This window comes from Morus notabilis, unplaced genomic scaffold (genome assembly GCF_000414095.1).
Source record: "Morus notabilis unplaced genomic scaffold, ASM41409v2 Scaffold155, whole genome shotgun sequence".
In the NCBI taxonomy this organism is placed as follows: Eukaryota; Viridiplantae; Streptophyta; class Magnoliopsida; order Rosales; family Moraceae; genus Morus; species Morus notabilis.
In genome coordinates this window covers 550,002-564,417 of record NW_010361021.1, presented here as the reverse complement: position 1 = coordinate 564,417, position 14,416 = coordinate 550,002, and the positions used below count along the sequence as shown (strand labels likewise).

Genomic DNA, 14,416 nt, shown 5'->3' with positions numbered 1-14,416 from the left:
GTAAAACATCTTTCTTTTTGAGCTCAATACATAAAAAGAATACATAAAAAGGATGTAGGACATCGACAGATTTTTGTAATACTACTTTTCACTTATTTAAATTTAGAATTCGAGTTTTGTTATAATAAAAAGTTTTCAGAAACAGTCACATCTAATTTTTTTATTACAGTAAAAAATTCTCACACAACATCACATCTCAATTCAAATTAAAAACTCAAATTAACAAACTGAACGGGCCTTAATTTTATATAATTTTAGTACTAAAATTAGATTATACTAAAATTATATCAAAATTGATTGACAGTACTCCAACCGTAGAACTAAATATAAAGTTAAATTTTACGAGAAAAAAATATTATAATAAAAAAATTTTAAATTGAGATTTAAATTTACGAACCAAATCACACCGTACTAAATTTGATAGATATTTTGTGTAAAACTGCTCAAAATAATACTGGAAAAACCAACTTAAATCCTTCCTGACTTATTGCATCAATTTTGATATGACTTTTTTGATTGATAATTATTTAAAAAATTATAACATTAATTAATAATAAAAACATTGCCATGTAAATTGAAAGTTGGATCAGAAGTTGGTGTCCTCATCGTCATGTGGTAGGTTGACAGTGAACATTGAGGAGGAGGGGTATTAAAGAGAATGTACAATGGTGCACACGTCATGGGCGATAGAAACGCCACGCGTTTTTGTCGTCACATTAAGCCAGAGCAATTTGGCAAAGACCAGAACACAGAAAACAAAACAGAAAAGAAGACTTTCTCTGGAAAAAAAAAAAAAAAACTACTTTCTTCTCTGTTTCCTTTCCCACCTCTTTCTTTGCTTCCTTGCTCCTCTTTTCTTTATTCTAAACAAATTCTCTCTGCCCAAATGGATTAACTCTCTCTCTCTCTCTCTCTCCTCTCTCTTTCTCTCTCTCTCCTCTCTCCTCTCTCTTTCTCTCTCAACTTACTTTCTCCGAAGTCACCTTCGAAGCCAAACCCCGCACGTAAAATCCAGAACTAGTCTTTCATTTCTTCTCGAGTTTCAGATTTGTATTGTTAATTGGGTTCACAAACAGAACCCAATTGCGTTCTTAAGTTTTTGGGAAAAGAAGAAGGTGTCGATGGGTAATTGTCTTGGTTCTTCTGCGAAAGTTGATACCGCCCACAGCTCCCACGTTACTTCTGGTGAATAATTCTTTTGTTTTTTATTTTATTTTATTTTATTTTGTTTTTTGTCTTTCTCATAATAAATGCTTCAGTTTTATGGTATATAAAGTTGGTTCCAGAGCTGAGCTGGGATTGAATTAGAATGGTGAAGTTCGATTTTCTTTCTGGGGTTTTTGGGTGACTGGGGTTAAATGCTTAAAGCTCATAATTAACTTATTTATCTTTCTGGGTATTCACGGTTTGTGTAAAAAATGATGTTTCATCAATTTTCTAGAGTTATTGAGGTGGGAATTTCTTTTTATCTGCTTGTATGCCATAGTTGTTGAATTAGGACATTCTTTATTTATATTGCTTTTTATCTGCGTAAAGGGGGTAAATCTGTGGATGGTGGATTTGTGTAATTGTTAATTAGACACTTTATAATTGACTTTGTGATTTTATCTGTGTTCGCTAAAAAGATCCGATTTTTCTTATTTCTCTTACAACTTTTTTTCTCTTCAAAATACTGAATTTGTAATTTTTTGTTAGTGTTTGATTTTAAAGTGTGTTTTAATTGTTCACCTAATAATGATTCCTTCCGTAACGAGCATTAATTGATTACGTGGTCCTTGAGATCATTTATGCATATAAAGCATATTGTGATAATTTGAAAAGTTCCGGGGTCAAAGATGGTTGATGATATTAAATTACTCTTTGTTCATTGTACGTGGTCCTTTTGAAACAGAACCAAAAAAAAAAGAACAAAATATTGAGCGTGCCATTTATAAAAACTAATTTTGCAAAAGAAACAAAACTTCCACTAAGGTTTGTAGAATATGTGACACTTAAAATAGCTTTCAATGGGAATGTGGTGTGAGATTTATTGACTTCCAATTTTCTAAGGAGAAGAGCTGCTTTTATTTTTTTTATTATTTATTTTTTAAGTAAATCAATTCGTTGTTAAATGACCCTCCATTTTTCTCTTTGTCAGCATCAGGGGTTTCAAAATATTCAAGCAGGACTAGCCGTTCTTCAGCTCCTTCCACACTGACCGTCTCATCGTTTAGTGCAACAAGCAACACTTCAAGTCTTCCTACACCGAGGACCGAAGGTGAAATATTGTCATCTCCTAATCTGAAAGCCTTCTCGTTTAACGAGCTGAAAAATGCGACCAGAAATTTCCGCCCCGACAGTCTTCTTGGGGAAGGTGGTTTCGGCTATGTTTTCAAGGGATGGATCGATGAGCACACATTAACAGCTGCAAAGCCTGGTTCGGGCATGGTTGTTGCTGTTAAGAAGCTTAAGCCTGAAGGTTACCAAGGCCACAAGGAGTGGTTGGTATGCTTCTTATCCTTCTTATCCTTTTTCAAGTGTGTGTTTCTTTTTTATTTTTTATTTGTCTTTATTTTTTTTTATCTTTTGAAATCTTATCCCTGAGCTTTTCACTTATGGTCTCTCGATTTCAGACAGAAGTAAATTATCTCGGCCAGCTTCATCATCCAAATCTGGTTAAACTTATAGGCTACTGCTTAGAGGGAGAGAACCGGCTTTTGGTCTATGAGTTCATGCCGAAGGGCAGCCTAGAGAATCATCTCTTTAGAAGTAAGTTGTGCGCTAGAACTAACTTTTTAGGAGACATTATTTTACCTCATAGCTACAACTATAGTATAGTTCCCGAAACATTGTCCAGGTCCTCATGCTCTTTAATTTCGAAATTAGATTGCTTTGCAAAATTACGTACTCCCACAGGTCAGATGCGTACTCCACTCTGGCTAAAATATGATAATTCACTTTTAACATCTCTCTGTCTTCTGGTGCTAATGCCTTCTGTTACGATGAAGTAAGGTCGCAACTTGGACTGCAAATAAGTTGTTGCCGTGGCTTTAAGAACTTTCTTTCTCATTCCAGCTATTATGTTTGGCTTAACAGGGGGGCCACAACCGCTTTCATGGGCAGTGAGGATGAAAGTGGCCATTGGTGCTGCCAGAGGGCTTAGTTTTCTTCACGAGGCCAAACAACAAGTCATATATCGAGATTTTAAAGCTTCAAATATTTTATTAGACGCGGTATGTCAAGTGAATAACAGTTTGTTGTAATTCTTAAACGTTGAATTTGGAAATATTTTTGTTGGCTTATATGTTGAATTGGGGTAGTTGCTTACATCAATTTCATGTTTTTGATATAGGACTTCAATGCAAAGCTTTCCGACTTTGGTTTGGCAAAGGCAGGTCCCACGGGTGACAAGACTCACGTGTCAACTCAGGTCATGGGTACTCATGGGTATGCAGCTCCCGAGTATGTTGCCACAGGTCTGTTTCAATTTTTCTTTTTTGCCTTGAAAGCTTCTGGAGTTTTTGCATTGTTATACACGATTATTGATTTTCAGTTCCACTATCTGTTACTTACATCAGTTTTGTTTATTGAACAGGTCGTCTAACCGCCAAAAGCGACGTGTATAGTTTCGGGGTTGTACTACTGGAACTATTGTCAGGACGACGTGCCGTGGACAAAACAAAAGTTGGTATTGAGCAGAATTTAGTAGACTGGGCAAAGCCATATTTGGGTGACAAAAGAAAGTTGTTTCGGATCATGGACACCAAGTTGGAGGGGCAATATCCTCAGAAAGGAGCTTTCACAGCTGCCACTCTCGCTATGCAGTGCCTAAACAATGAAGCTAAAACCAGGCCAAAAATGGCGGACGTATTAGCAGCATTAGAACAGCTCGAGTCCCCCAGAAGTGCAACTCATCCCCAACTAGAGCAGCAGACAGCTTCACTTACTCCTCGGCGGTCCCCAATGCGGCAACACCGCACTTTGAATCCCCCACCAGGTGCATCCCCGTTGCGACCCAATCGGCAGTCTCAAAGAGTGCATTGAATTGAGCATTCAATCTGTAAATTCTCATTTGCTTCCATATTGTTTACATAAAATGGAGTGTGGGCAAGCATCTCGACAAAATTTTGAATTTTGCTTGAACAGGTTATTTAGCCATCCATTTTCATGGAGCTTTGTAGCTCTCGGATAGTGGTTATCTGCTTGTTTAATGTACCTGTGTGAATAGTTAAGCTAAATTTTGTATTCTGTTTTTACTTTGGGTGAGCTGTGTACATTAGCTTCCATTTAGCCCTCTTTTCCGTTCTATATGTGGTCTTAGTAGATTTTGAAATCAGCTCCGAATTGGGGTGTGTGGACATTTATGATCTCTTTTTCCTCAGCCAAAGAGCCTACATTTCGGGTTCCATGACTGAATTTCATTGTAGAATAGCATTGTAAGGGCATATCAGATGAAAAGTTTAGACCCCATTTGGTTTTGCCATTTTTTCTGTGGTTTTGAATTTGAAGTTTGAACCATCAGTTCTAGAACTGTTGCAATAATCAAAATTGAAATTGTATGAAAATAAATTTGGTAGGCATTTAAAAGGAAAAAAAAACAATTGTGAAGTACTATTTTGTGAAATACAAGTGTGTCGGTGAGTTCAGTACAGTATGATGAGAACCTTTCTTCTTCTTTTTTTTTTTTTTTTTTGTTTTTTAAATGTTTTCAAAATCATAAAAATGAAGATAGAGACCTTAACTTGCAAGTTGGTCGTTGAATTGATCAGAAAGCATTTGGTTACATTACATCACAACCATCTTATCCATGCTCTGTTAAGACATCATCTCTCTGCATCTTTACTTGCATGCATTTTTTTCTTGAGGCCTTTTTAGAAAAGGGAGGAGGGCAAGCACTAAATCCAACAAAACTGAGGGAGTCGTGATGATTATTGTCGCCACCAACAATTTGTTGTAATTGCTCTAAACTAGTCAGCACTTCGTCCATTGTTGGTCTTCTGTTCGGATCTTCACTGAGGCATCGGTAGGTGAGTTCGGCAAACTTGCGAGCTTCTTCCATGGGGACGTTCTTCCCGAGTTTGTCGTCCATGACGCAGCGCAGTTCTACGTTGCCCCTGCAGAGTAGGGGCTTTGCTCGCTCCACAAGATTTCCCCTCACCCCTTTTGGACATCTCTTGTCCACACAAGAACCGGATAAGATCTCTAAAAGTACCACTCCGAAGCTGTATACATCTGCCTTCACTGTCAAATGCCCTGTTTAAGATACGTACAGAATTATGATCAAATTCTACTGAAAGATCTTCCCTCATATTTTTTCAACCTCAATCAGGACAAGTTACTTGTGGGGGATAAATAATTGCCAATAATGTACATGTTGGATCAGAGTAAAATCAGCAGCATGTATATCCGACGAAATGGGATGAAAAACTGACGGTTAGCGAACATTTGTTATTTGAAGAGTTTATATTTTATTTTATTTACCATGAATGATACTTTAGTTGAATACCTGTTTTAAAGTACTCTGGAGCAAAATAGCCTTTAGTACCAATAACCCTTGTGCTAATATGATCATCATCATCCTCTGGTCCATATTTTGCCAGGCCAAAATCCGAAATCTTCACGCGGAATTTCTGAAAACATTAGCCGAATTCATTTAATAACAACAAGGGATACCTAATTCCACAAGTAACATCATTACAAAGTTTTGTACATATGTCAATCAAATGCATGATATTCTAGTCAGAAGCACTCAAAAGGGAGGAACTCACAGAGTCCAGCAGGAAGTTGGAGGCCTTGATATCGCGGTGAATAATCGGCGTCTCGTTAGTGTGAAGATAAGCTAAACCTCTGGCTGCCCCAACTGCTATTCTGATTCTTCTGCCCCAATTTAGCTCTTTTCGGTTTTCTGTTTTATGCATCAATCACTTTCATTGTCTTGCCTAAACTTAAGTCTTCGTGGTGACCAATTTTGAAGGTTGTCACAATTTTTCTTACCTCTGAACAGACAATTGTCTAGGCTCCCTTCATCCATGTACTCATATACCAACATTCTATGGCTACCTTCTCTGCAACACCCTATCAGCTTCACTATGTTGGGATGATTTAATTGGCTCAAAATCCTCACTTCAGTCTGCAGGATCACATCCATATATATTAACCAAAAAGTCCCGCATTAGATAGATAATTATTGAGCCGTTTAGTTCGCTGATTTAAATTTTTAATTCGAGTTGAGATATGATTTTATGTAATAATTTTTTACTGTGAAAAAAAAATAAATATGATTGTTTTTCAAAACTTTTTACTTTAACAAAACTCGAATTTTAAATTAAATCAATAAAATGAACGGAACCTATGTTTTGGATGATTTTGCTCATCAAAACCTTACCTTCCAAGCTTCACAGCCCTGTGGTCGGCGTTGTATGAGCCTTTTGATGGCAATTGGGAATCCCTCGTTTGGTTTCGCAGCGCTCATGGTGCAATGAGTGACGTACCCTTTGTAAACATCGCCAAAACCGCCTTCCCCAATGAGGTTTTTTCTGCTGAAATTGTTGGTTGCGTCTTTTAGAACAGCGTAGCAAAAGCAGCGGATCTTGGAGTGAGCACGAGGCCTTGATTCTTCTTTATCCTTCTTGTGTACTTTCTCAAGTGTGTCATTTCTAGTTGTTAAACTTAATGGGTTGTCATGTCTTTTATCATCATCGCGCTTTGCCGCACCTAATGCACAGAACCAGCCCAAGAGTTAGGACAAAGAGGAGAAATTTTTTTTTTTGTTGAATTCAAAAAAGTTTGTTTTGTTTTTTAATTTCTAAATTTAAGATCACGAACAATAATAGTATCTTATCATTTATTTATTTATTTATTTATTTTTTGTGTTTTAACCTTTAACAAGAAGATATAACAATATTACTAGACCAAAACCTAATTTTATATGAATTTATTGTTTTGCCCTCAAATTTGAATATATAAGATTTAAAAGGGCTAACGAGAAACTCACAAGAAAATTTACGGACAAATATTTACTAAATTTAGAATTTGACACGGGCACTTTTATTTAAGAGTCATTTGGAGAAATAACCAATTTTTAAGAAGAATTTAAAGAAAATGGCTGAATTTTTTTGAACGAAAAAGGGAATTTCTCTAATAGGTCTTGGAAAAAATAACTATCGAAAAGTCTAAGTTTTTAGCCGTTAGATCTCTATCAAAAAACTATATATTTTGCATATTTTTAATCTAATGTGGTATTAATCAGATCCAACGATCATAAACTGGTGTTACAGATAGAGTGACCCTATTAGAGAAACTCCCATAAAAAAAGTAACTCATATTTACTTACTAGAACAATCGGTAAATCTCATATTAATTCACTAAGTAAATCCAGTCATTTTCATGATTATCAATAAATTGGACCACTTACTAATATGAAAAAGAAGTAAAATTTACTATTCACTACAATTTCTCAAAAATTTCCAAATAGACTTGGACTTACCTATCTGTGTGTTTAAAGAAACATAATTCCTTGGTCGAAGGGGCGACCTGCGTCTTTCTCTTTCATGTTGGGTAGTTTTTGCTGTTACTAAAGACGTGGAAAGAAGGAAAAAAAAAATGTTAATACTGAATATCACAAGCCAATATATCAAATGTCAGGGCAAAGCCAGAAAATTAAGTGAGAGAGGTAGACATATAATTTGAGATTTTCATGGAGGGTGGATAGATACAGCGACGAAGCCAGAAATTTTTGTGAGAGGGGATTAATAGTTACAGTAAGAATTTAAAGGATATAGAATTATAGTTTTAATTTTTTAGAGGGGGTTTTGTTCAATTTTTTTTTTTAAAGATATTCTTATGTAAATATAGGGAAAAAAAGATAAAGAAAAAAAAGTTAAAAGGGCGGACCAGTTCTCCCTGGTGATAACTTGATTATGTCCCTAGATAGATATAATTATAAATTTTTAAGAACAAAATATACATTCAAGATTAAAGAATAAAATTCAGGTCGGACAAAACCGCCTGCTCTTAAAAAGGTGTGGCTCCGCCCTTGTACACAACGTTACAGCCGAAAAAGAAGGACATGCAGGAAAATACGTACCTGCATTTGAAATAACCTTTTTGCTTCTAATACGTATCCCGTTTGGAGACGTGGTACGAGTTATGCTGCGCTGAGAAAGTACTCTTACTACTCTGCCTCCTTTACAAAACCAACGAGTCAATAAATAAATAAATAAATGATTTCAAATAAATTTAAAATAAACATATTAATATGACAATTTCAGACCAGTTGAAAGGTGAACCACGGTGACTGGTTGGTTGGGCTCTTTAATTTGTTTCTTCAAACAGCAATTTCCCATGTCCCAACTTGATCATAAACTTAAAATTTCGAGCGAAATTAATAGACCCAGAAGCCAAAAATGAATGAAGTTTTTGGTGAAGACGTAATATGGAATGAGAAATATCTTGGTATGCCTAATTGGTGCGTTAATTATAGAGTGAGAAACTCCATTAGACATTGTTAAAGACGATTTGGTGAAGTGGACAAAGTGAAAATCACTTCGTAGGAAATTAATTAGGAGAATAAGACATTTTATGTCGATTATAACAAAGTGTATAGTTGTTACAATTCTTCTTCTTATCACAAGAGAAAATGAGAATATAAAAGCGATTGTTTTCACCTAGATTGACGCGACTTAATTCATATCTTCCAAAGTATTATTTTGGCGCTTATACTTGAACTCCATGCATATCAAAGTTGTAAGTGGGTTGAGTTTGTACACTTTTCGGTTTAAAATATTATTAACTTTGGATCACGTTGACTGGTATTTTTTAACCTTTCAAAATCCATTTTGTTTTTGTTAAGACAAGTATAGATGAACCAAAATCAAAAAACGGGGACTATTAATGTACTTTTGTTTGTTTGTTTGTTTGTTTGTTTTCTATTTTTCTTTAGATACACAAGTTATCAATCTTTGGAAATTGAATAGATAGAACGACTATCTTAGTAATTTTATTTTTAATAATTTGTTGACAAAGAATTATATCATTTGGAATGAGCAGATTACAAATTCGGTGTAAAGAGTATCTTGCACGAACAAGTGCACAACCAAAGAATTTCAATGGTATTAATCAAGTATTAACTCTTTATCAGTTTAGTACAATAGGAAACAAAATCACAAATGTTGTTCTTAGAGTGTGGGAGGGCTAATGTTTAATTTCATCAGAACTATAGAGGATTTACAGTAACCAGCCCCACTCGAACAAAGAAGTAATAATAGAAAAAGAAAAGAAAAAGAGCTAAGAAGCACATTAACATGACGGGTAAAGTTCAATGGGGGAAGTACATGAAAAAAAAAGTAGTTATGATAAAAAAAAGGAAATAAAAAGAGCGGGGAACTGATTAAGAAGCGCATTAACGTGACGGTAAAGTTTAACTGAAATGTACATAAAAAAGTTAAAATTCGGTGGGGGATAAAGCGGCTATAGATAAATGAAAACAAGAATAAACAACTACAAATAAAAGAATCAGCCTCTTATAAGACATTTTAATTAGGGAAAAAAGAAAGGAAAAGAACTCATAGAGGAATATATCTACTGGTTATTTGGTTTCACATATAACTAAAGCATTTAGAACAACTTTTATATGGCCCCTTCGAATCTCCAATAAAAAAAATTTAATGCTAGTATATAAATTGCTCCAACACCTGTCACACAAAGGCTAGGACTTGTTTATTTTATATAGTCAAATTTAAATCATTAATTCTGCTATAGTGTTTTCTTCTCACGAAAATTTTGAATTTTAAACGTCAAAATTAAGAATTATGATTTAAATATACTTTCTAAACGGAAGAAATCTTGAATTTTCACTATAAAAACTCAAGGTCGACTTTTCGAGAATTCAACTTGATGTGACAACATGTAGCCTAGTGGTAAGGTACTCCGGAAAAAAAAAAAAAAAAAAAAACCCTAGCGGTGAGGTACTAATTTGAGTTAAGTAATAAGCCTACTAAACACTTGAATTTTCATCCCAGTCGATTTTTCGACAATTGAACTTTATGGGTCGTCGCAATGCTTTTTACACCAAAAAAAAAAAAAAAAGAGCCTGCCACACAAATAATTCTTTCAAACAATTTTTGGCCTTCTAGTTGATCAAGCACTCAAATGCTTAATATAAATTATCAAATGACACCAGGAGTTCTCCCAAACACTTAAGTAGAGAAGCTACAAATATATAGCCCTACCTTACATGATAAAAAAGAATTAGATTCCCCAGTGAAGTGCTCAGTGAAACTCTAGGGATCACATGATGGGCTTCCACTCTTATCAAACCATCCTATATATTCTATGTATTTATACAGACCATAGCCAGTTTTAATTTCTAGGTTCAGAAATGAACCTGGACAGATCTATGGGCGAGATTGCACAAGTTAATTAAGCTAAGTAGGAATCTTGATTTTTGGTCAACAATGCCTAACCCCCTTTTTCTGCATTATTTCTCTCCGGTCATGTCTACTCTTCTGTCCCTTTCCATCTCAATCTTTTCTCGCTGCTCAAATCTTTAACGGAATCTGGTATATACCCATTTGCGATGACAGAAAAAAGGATTAAGAATCAATGTGCGTGTTTGGAATCGTTTTTTAAAACGATTTTCACATATTTCGAGAAGTAAAAACTAAAAATGAAAACGAAACGACATTTGTTTAAAATGTTTTGAAAATGAAAACAGTAAAAATAATTTTTATAAAAGAATAAGAAAACAGTTAAAAATTATTTTCATTTTTCTATTTTCACTTTTTAGTATTTATCAACAATATTATAATATATTAATTAATAAATACGATTTCATTTTTTATTATACTCAAAACAATTTCTTAAAAAACTAACCAAATGCAATTTCAGAATCGGTCCTAGAATGATTCTCAAAACAATCTTTTTTTTTACTTTTTATTAAAAATAAAATCATTTTGAAACCAATTCTAAACCACATGTTTCTAGCAGCTGCAGCTTAGATTTTTGTCCAGCAAATTGATTCCTCGACCACCCTCTTCACGTCAAGTACTTTTCGATAGCGTTTCGCTTAAGATAATCGGCTTCTCTGCCATCTAAATCCCTCTAGACATTGAAGATTTGGTTCCAAAAACAAGTAAATAATAAAGGGAGACATGTTGTCTGAAAAAGATTGAAGAGGACTGGGAAGTGGCACTAGTGAAAAGTGGTAGTACTAGTGACCACATCTCATGCACCTTCACAATTTTATTCTTTATCCCTGCACCTTATACGCATTTCCGACCAGGTTCACAACTCAGTCTGTGTGGCTTTCCTTGTTATCGGAAAGGCCTCTAGTTTTTATGCATAAAATGAAGGCTATAAATGGGCAGGTTCGCTTTGTATTATCGCAACAAAACCCAAAAAAGGAAATATATATATGTATATGTATATATATATAAATTAGTAGTATTCGTCAGCTGTTCCCTAGAGTTCCCTTGACCACTTCATTGGCCGGAAGTAAACTTAAGAACTCTTAATTGAGGGGTGGATTATTTGCCACTGAAGTGTTTGGGGGAACTCCGGGGTTCATCTGACACTCACTAACGTGCATGGCAGATTTGATGTCTTATGAGAGAGAAGGCCTTTCTTTTGCAATTATTAAATGTAGCGTGACACTCACTAATCCCTTTTATTCTCTCCATTGGCATGGTTTGATTATGCAAGTGATCAGGTATGCTTTGATCTTTAATTCTATGCAAATTATTAGTACTAACTTTACCAAGTCCTATATATACTCTCTTCTGACTTGCTTGAGTACTTAAATTTTGTGTCGTACGTTCGAGGTTGGAAAGTAGCCGGCAAGAACAAATAGTACTTAGTAACTTACTTCACATTAAACAAGGGAGAAAAAAGAAGAAGAAGAAATTTTAGCGTTGGAAAAAAAATTAGGGTGCCAGAATTTACACTATAAACTTTAAAATTAAAAGTCGAGGTGTGAATTTACCGTTAGACTATGCGTGCAACACACATGACAGGCGTCAAAGTGAGTAAGTCGGGGATGTTAAGCAGGTATTTGATCACACACTACTCATGAAACTCATGCGAGAAAGGCGTGCACACAGCAAACTTTCTTCCCTCACCAAACTCTTCCAAACATATTACAAAACTTATACCATCATTATTACTACCATTAATGTTAATCACTCTTAGAGTACGTTTGGTTGGAGGATTTAAATCATATAATTCGAACCATTTTCGATTTACGTGAATTTTTTATAAGAGAAAATACTGTAGCGAACCATGAATCATGATTCGAATCAGGGAACGAATCCCTCTACCAAACATCCTCTTAAACTCCTTTAACATACTTTGTCCCTTTCCCTCATACATTGGCGACACGGCCACTTAACGTCCACAGTGATATGAACAAACACTGTTAATTCTCTTCAAAAAAAGTGCTAGTGTTCCAACTAAGTGTTAGAGAAGGGCTGATTAAAGAGTAAACACATGAAGTATGTGTGTGTGTTTGCGTGTACTGGGTGAGGAGTTTTAGACTAGGAATATATGAATTTCTTTTCGTTTTTTTTTTTTTTTTTTTTTCCACTTTTGTTGTTGAAAGCGAAAAGGATTTCATTGAAATCCGAAAATGGCTACAACAAATAGGGGAAGAAAATCCCCAAACGGCCAAAACATGGGGTCTAGGTGCATAATTATCCACTAGTGAAAAATTGCCATTCTATGTTTTCATTCCTATATTTTGCTCCCTTTAAAAAAAAAAAGAAAAAAAGCACTGCAATATTATTGTCTTTCCAGATTGGTGTGGTTAGGATTTTGGTTTTTGTTTTGTTTTTTTTCTGTCGTTTTCTTAACCATTTGGATTATTGTTGTCATTGCCCTTAATGTTAATTTGAATTAAATGCCGTTCTTACAACGACATCAGTAACAAAAGGCCCATTGACGTCAAATTGAAACAGATCAAAATGACAATGGATAGAAAAACGACAACAGTACCAGGGGAAAAAAAAGATCTCTAAAACAAGTCATGAAACGACAATAATATCCAAACGACATCAATAAACAGGTGATAAACAAAATGAAACGTCATTAAAGAAGGACAATTGACGTGAAGAAAACTGAGCGACATTAAAAATACAAAACGACAATAACTCTTAATCAGAGAAATTACAAGAGTCGACAATCCAGAAAAACGACAACAACATCTGAAACCACAATAGAATTGGAATAACGACGGAAAAGACAATTTAAACGATAACAGTTGCTAAAAATAGCATTTAATTCAAACCAAGACAAAATGACAACGATAATAATGCTGCAAACGGTGAAAAATTAGGAACTACAACAACTCAAGTAATTTAGGGGCCTTTTAGGCAAAGATCTTAGAAGGTACATTTTCCAAAGTTAAAAAAAGTAAGTACGAATAATTAAATCAATTTAAAATGAAATTTTCTTGCCCTTTAAATGCAAAATGATCGATTAAATCTTTATAGCCACGGTAAAATTTACACAGAATTTTTACAATGTCTAAAAAAATACATAAGTGTATATATTTATTTTTTAAGTAAATAACAAAAGCCTTTTTCTAAGTAAATAATTTAATATTTATTAAAAAAAAGAGTTCTCGCAGCACCATAACTCAGAAGAAACTATTGAATTAAATGTAAACTTAAGCAACATAAACACTATTAATGCTCATTCAAACAAAAGCAAATTCAAACTTAAACAATAACACATCAAAGTCTCAAAGTTAAGGGTGGATACCCGTAGGTAAAAATTGCCAAACTGACAAAGAAAGACATACTTTGAGTAGATTATCCATCAAGCTAATTACATCCGTTAATTTTTTTAAAAGAAAAAAAAAGGCTTCATTATCTGACATCTGTTTATTAGCTAGCCTTTTCCTCAAACGGAACCAGCTGACTCCAAAACCCATTAGAATTAGAATTAGGATTTGCTTTGGTATACAAATTAGAATTAGAATTCCTACGCGATAAGTAAGCTTTCTAGTCATAGTTTTACTAAAACTGCTATAACCTCTATATATAGCTCATACATATACTTATGTTCTTCACTTTTAATTTTACCATGATCCACTGCCACTTTTTCAGCTATCCTGGGGCAGTACTACATCAATCACGACTCGCAGTATGTTACTGCTTTCATTCCGCCGGTGGAGGTGATATACGACGGCGTTTCTGTCGAACAACAAGCCGGTCTTGATCCGCCGCAGCCAGACGATGAAGTCAAACTTACAATCTGCTGTCAAAAAGTGAAGACCTACGTCCAGAAAAAGGAAGGCCAGCAGGAGGGAGGAGGCACCGTTCTCGAGCAGACCGTGAAAAAAGAAGAAGTGTTGGGAAAATTTACCTAAAACCTAAGCAAATAACAAGAGAACGAAAAATAACAACAAAAAATAAAAGCAAAATTCACACTAAGAATGTTA

General features: G+C 34.7%; 2 protein-coding genes across 2 annotated transcripts; one reads left to right on the top strand and one right to left on the bottom strand.

Moving 5' to 3' along the window:
* The first annotated feature begins 791 nt into the window (after positions 1–791).
* LOC21403979 (probable serine/threonine-protein kinase PBL3) lies at positions 792–4,239 on the top strand. Its single transcript, XM_010098064.2, has 6 exons — positions 792–1,185; positions 2,138–2,484; positions 2,613–2,748; positions 3,076–3,212; positions 3,332–3,455; positions 3,575–4,239. Exons 1-6 carry the CDS (start codon positions 1,122–1,124, stop codon positions 4,021–4,023), a joined length of 1,257 nt encoding a protein of 418 aa, XP_010096366.1. The 5' UTR covers positions 792–1,121; the 3' UTR covers positions 4,024–4,239.
* A 461-nt stretch (positions 4,240–4,700) lies between these two features.
* On the bottom strand, positions 4,701–8,324 carry LOC21403978 (probable serine/threonine-protein kinase PBL11). Its single transcript, XM_024165589.1, has 7 exons — positions 8,252–8,324; positions 8,066–8,164; positions 6,365–6,693; positions 5,974–6,109; positions 5,748–5,884; positions 5,486–5,609; positions 4,701–5,232 (listed from the first exon to the last, which is right to left on the bottom strand). Exons 1-7 carry the CDS (start codon positions 8,322–8,324, stop codon positions 4,781–4,783), a joined length of 1,350 nt encoding a protein of 449 aa, XP_024021357.1. The 3' UTR covers positions 4,701–4,780.
* Positions 8,325–14,416: the final 6,092 nt, after the last annotated feature.

What these genes read in the sequence shown, in the direction of transcription:
- LOC21403979 (XM_010098064.2), top strand. Translation starts at nt 1,122, where the DNA reads ATGGGTAATTGTCTTGGTTCTTCTGCGAAAGTTGATACCGCCCACAGC. An exon ending in CAGCTCCCACGTTACTTCTG is followed by an intron (nt 1,186 to 2,137) that starts GTGAATAATTCT and finishes TCTCTTTGTCAG; the next exon opens with CATCAGGGGTTTCAAAATAT. An exon ending in CAAATATTTTATTAGACGCG is followed by an intron (nt 3,213 to 3,331) that starts GTATGTCAAGTG and finishes TTTTTGATATAG; the next exon opens with GACTTCAATGCAAAGCTTTC.
- LOC21403978 (XM_024165589.1), bottom strand. Translation starts at nt 8,324, where the DNA reads ATGGGAAATTGCTGTTTGAAGAAACAAATTAAAGAGCCCAACCAACCA. An exon ending in AAAGGTTATTTCAAATGCAG is followed by an intron (nt 6,694 to 8,065) that starts GTACGTATTTTC and finishes TCTGTGCATTAG; the next exon opens with GTGCGGCAAAGCGCGATGAT. An exon ending in AGGGCTGTGAAGCTTGGAAG is followed by an intron (nt 6,110 to 6,364) that starts GTAAGGTTTTGA and finishes GTGATCCTGCAG; the next exon opens with ACTGAAGTGAGGATTTTGAG.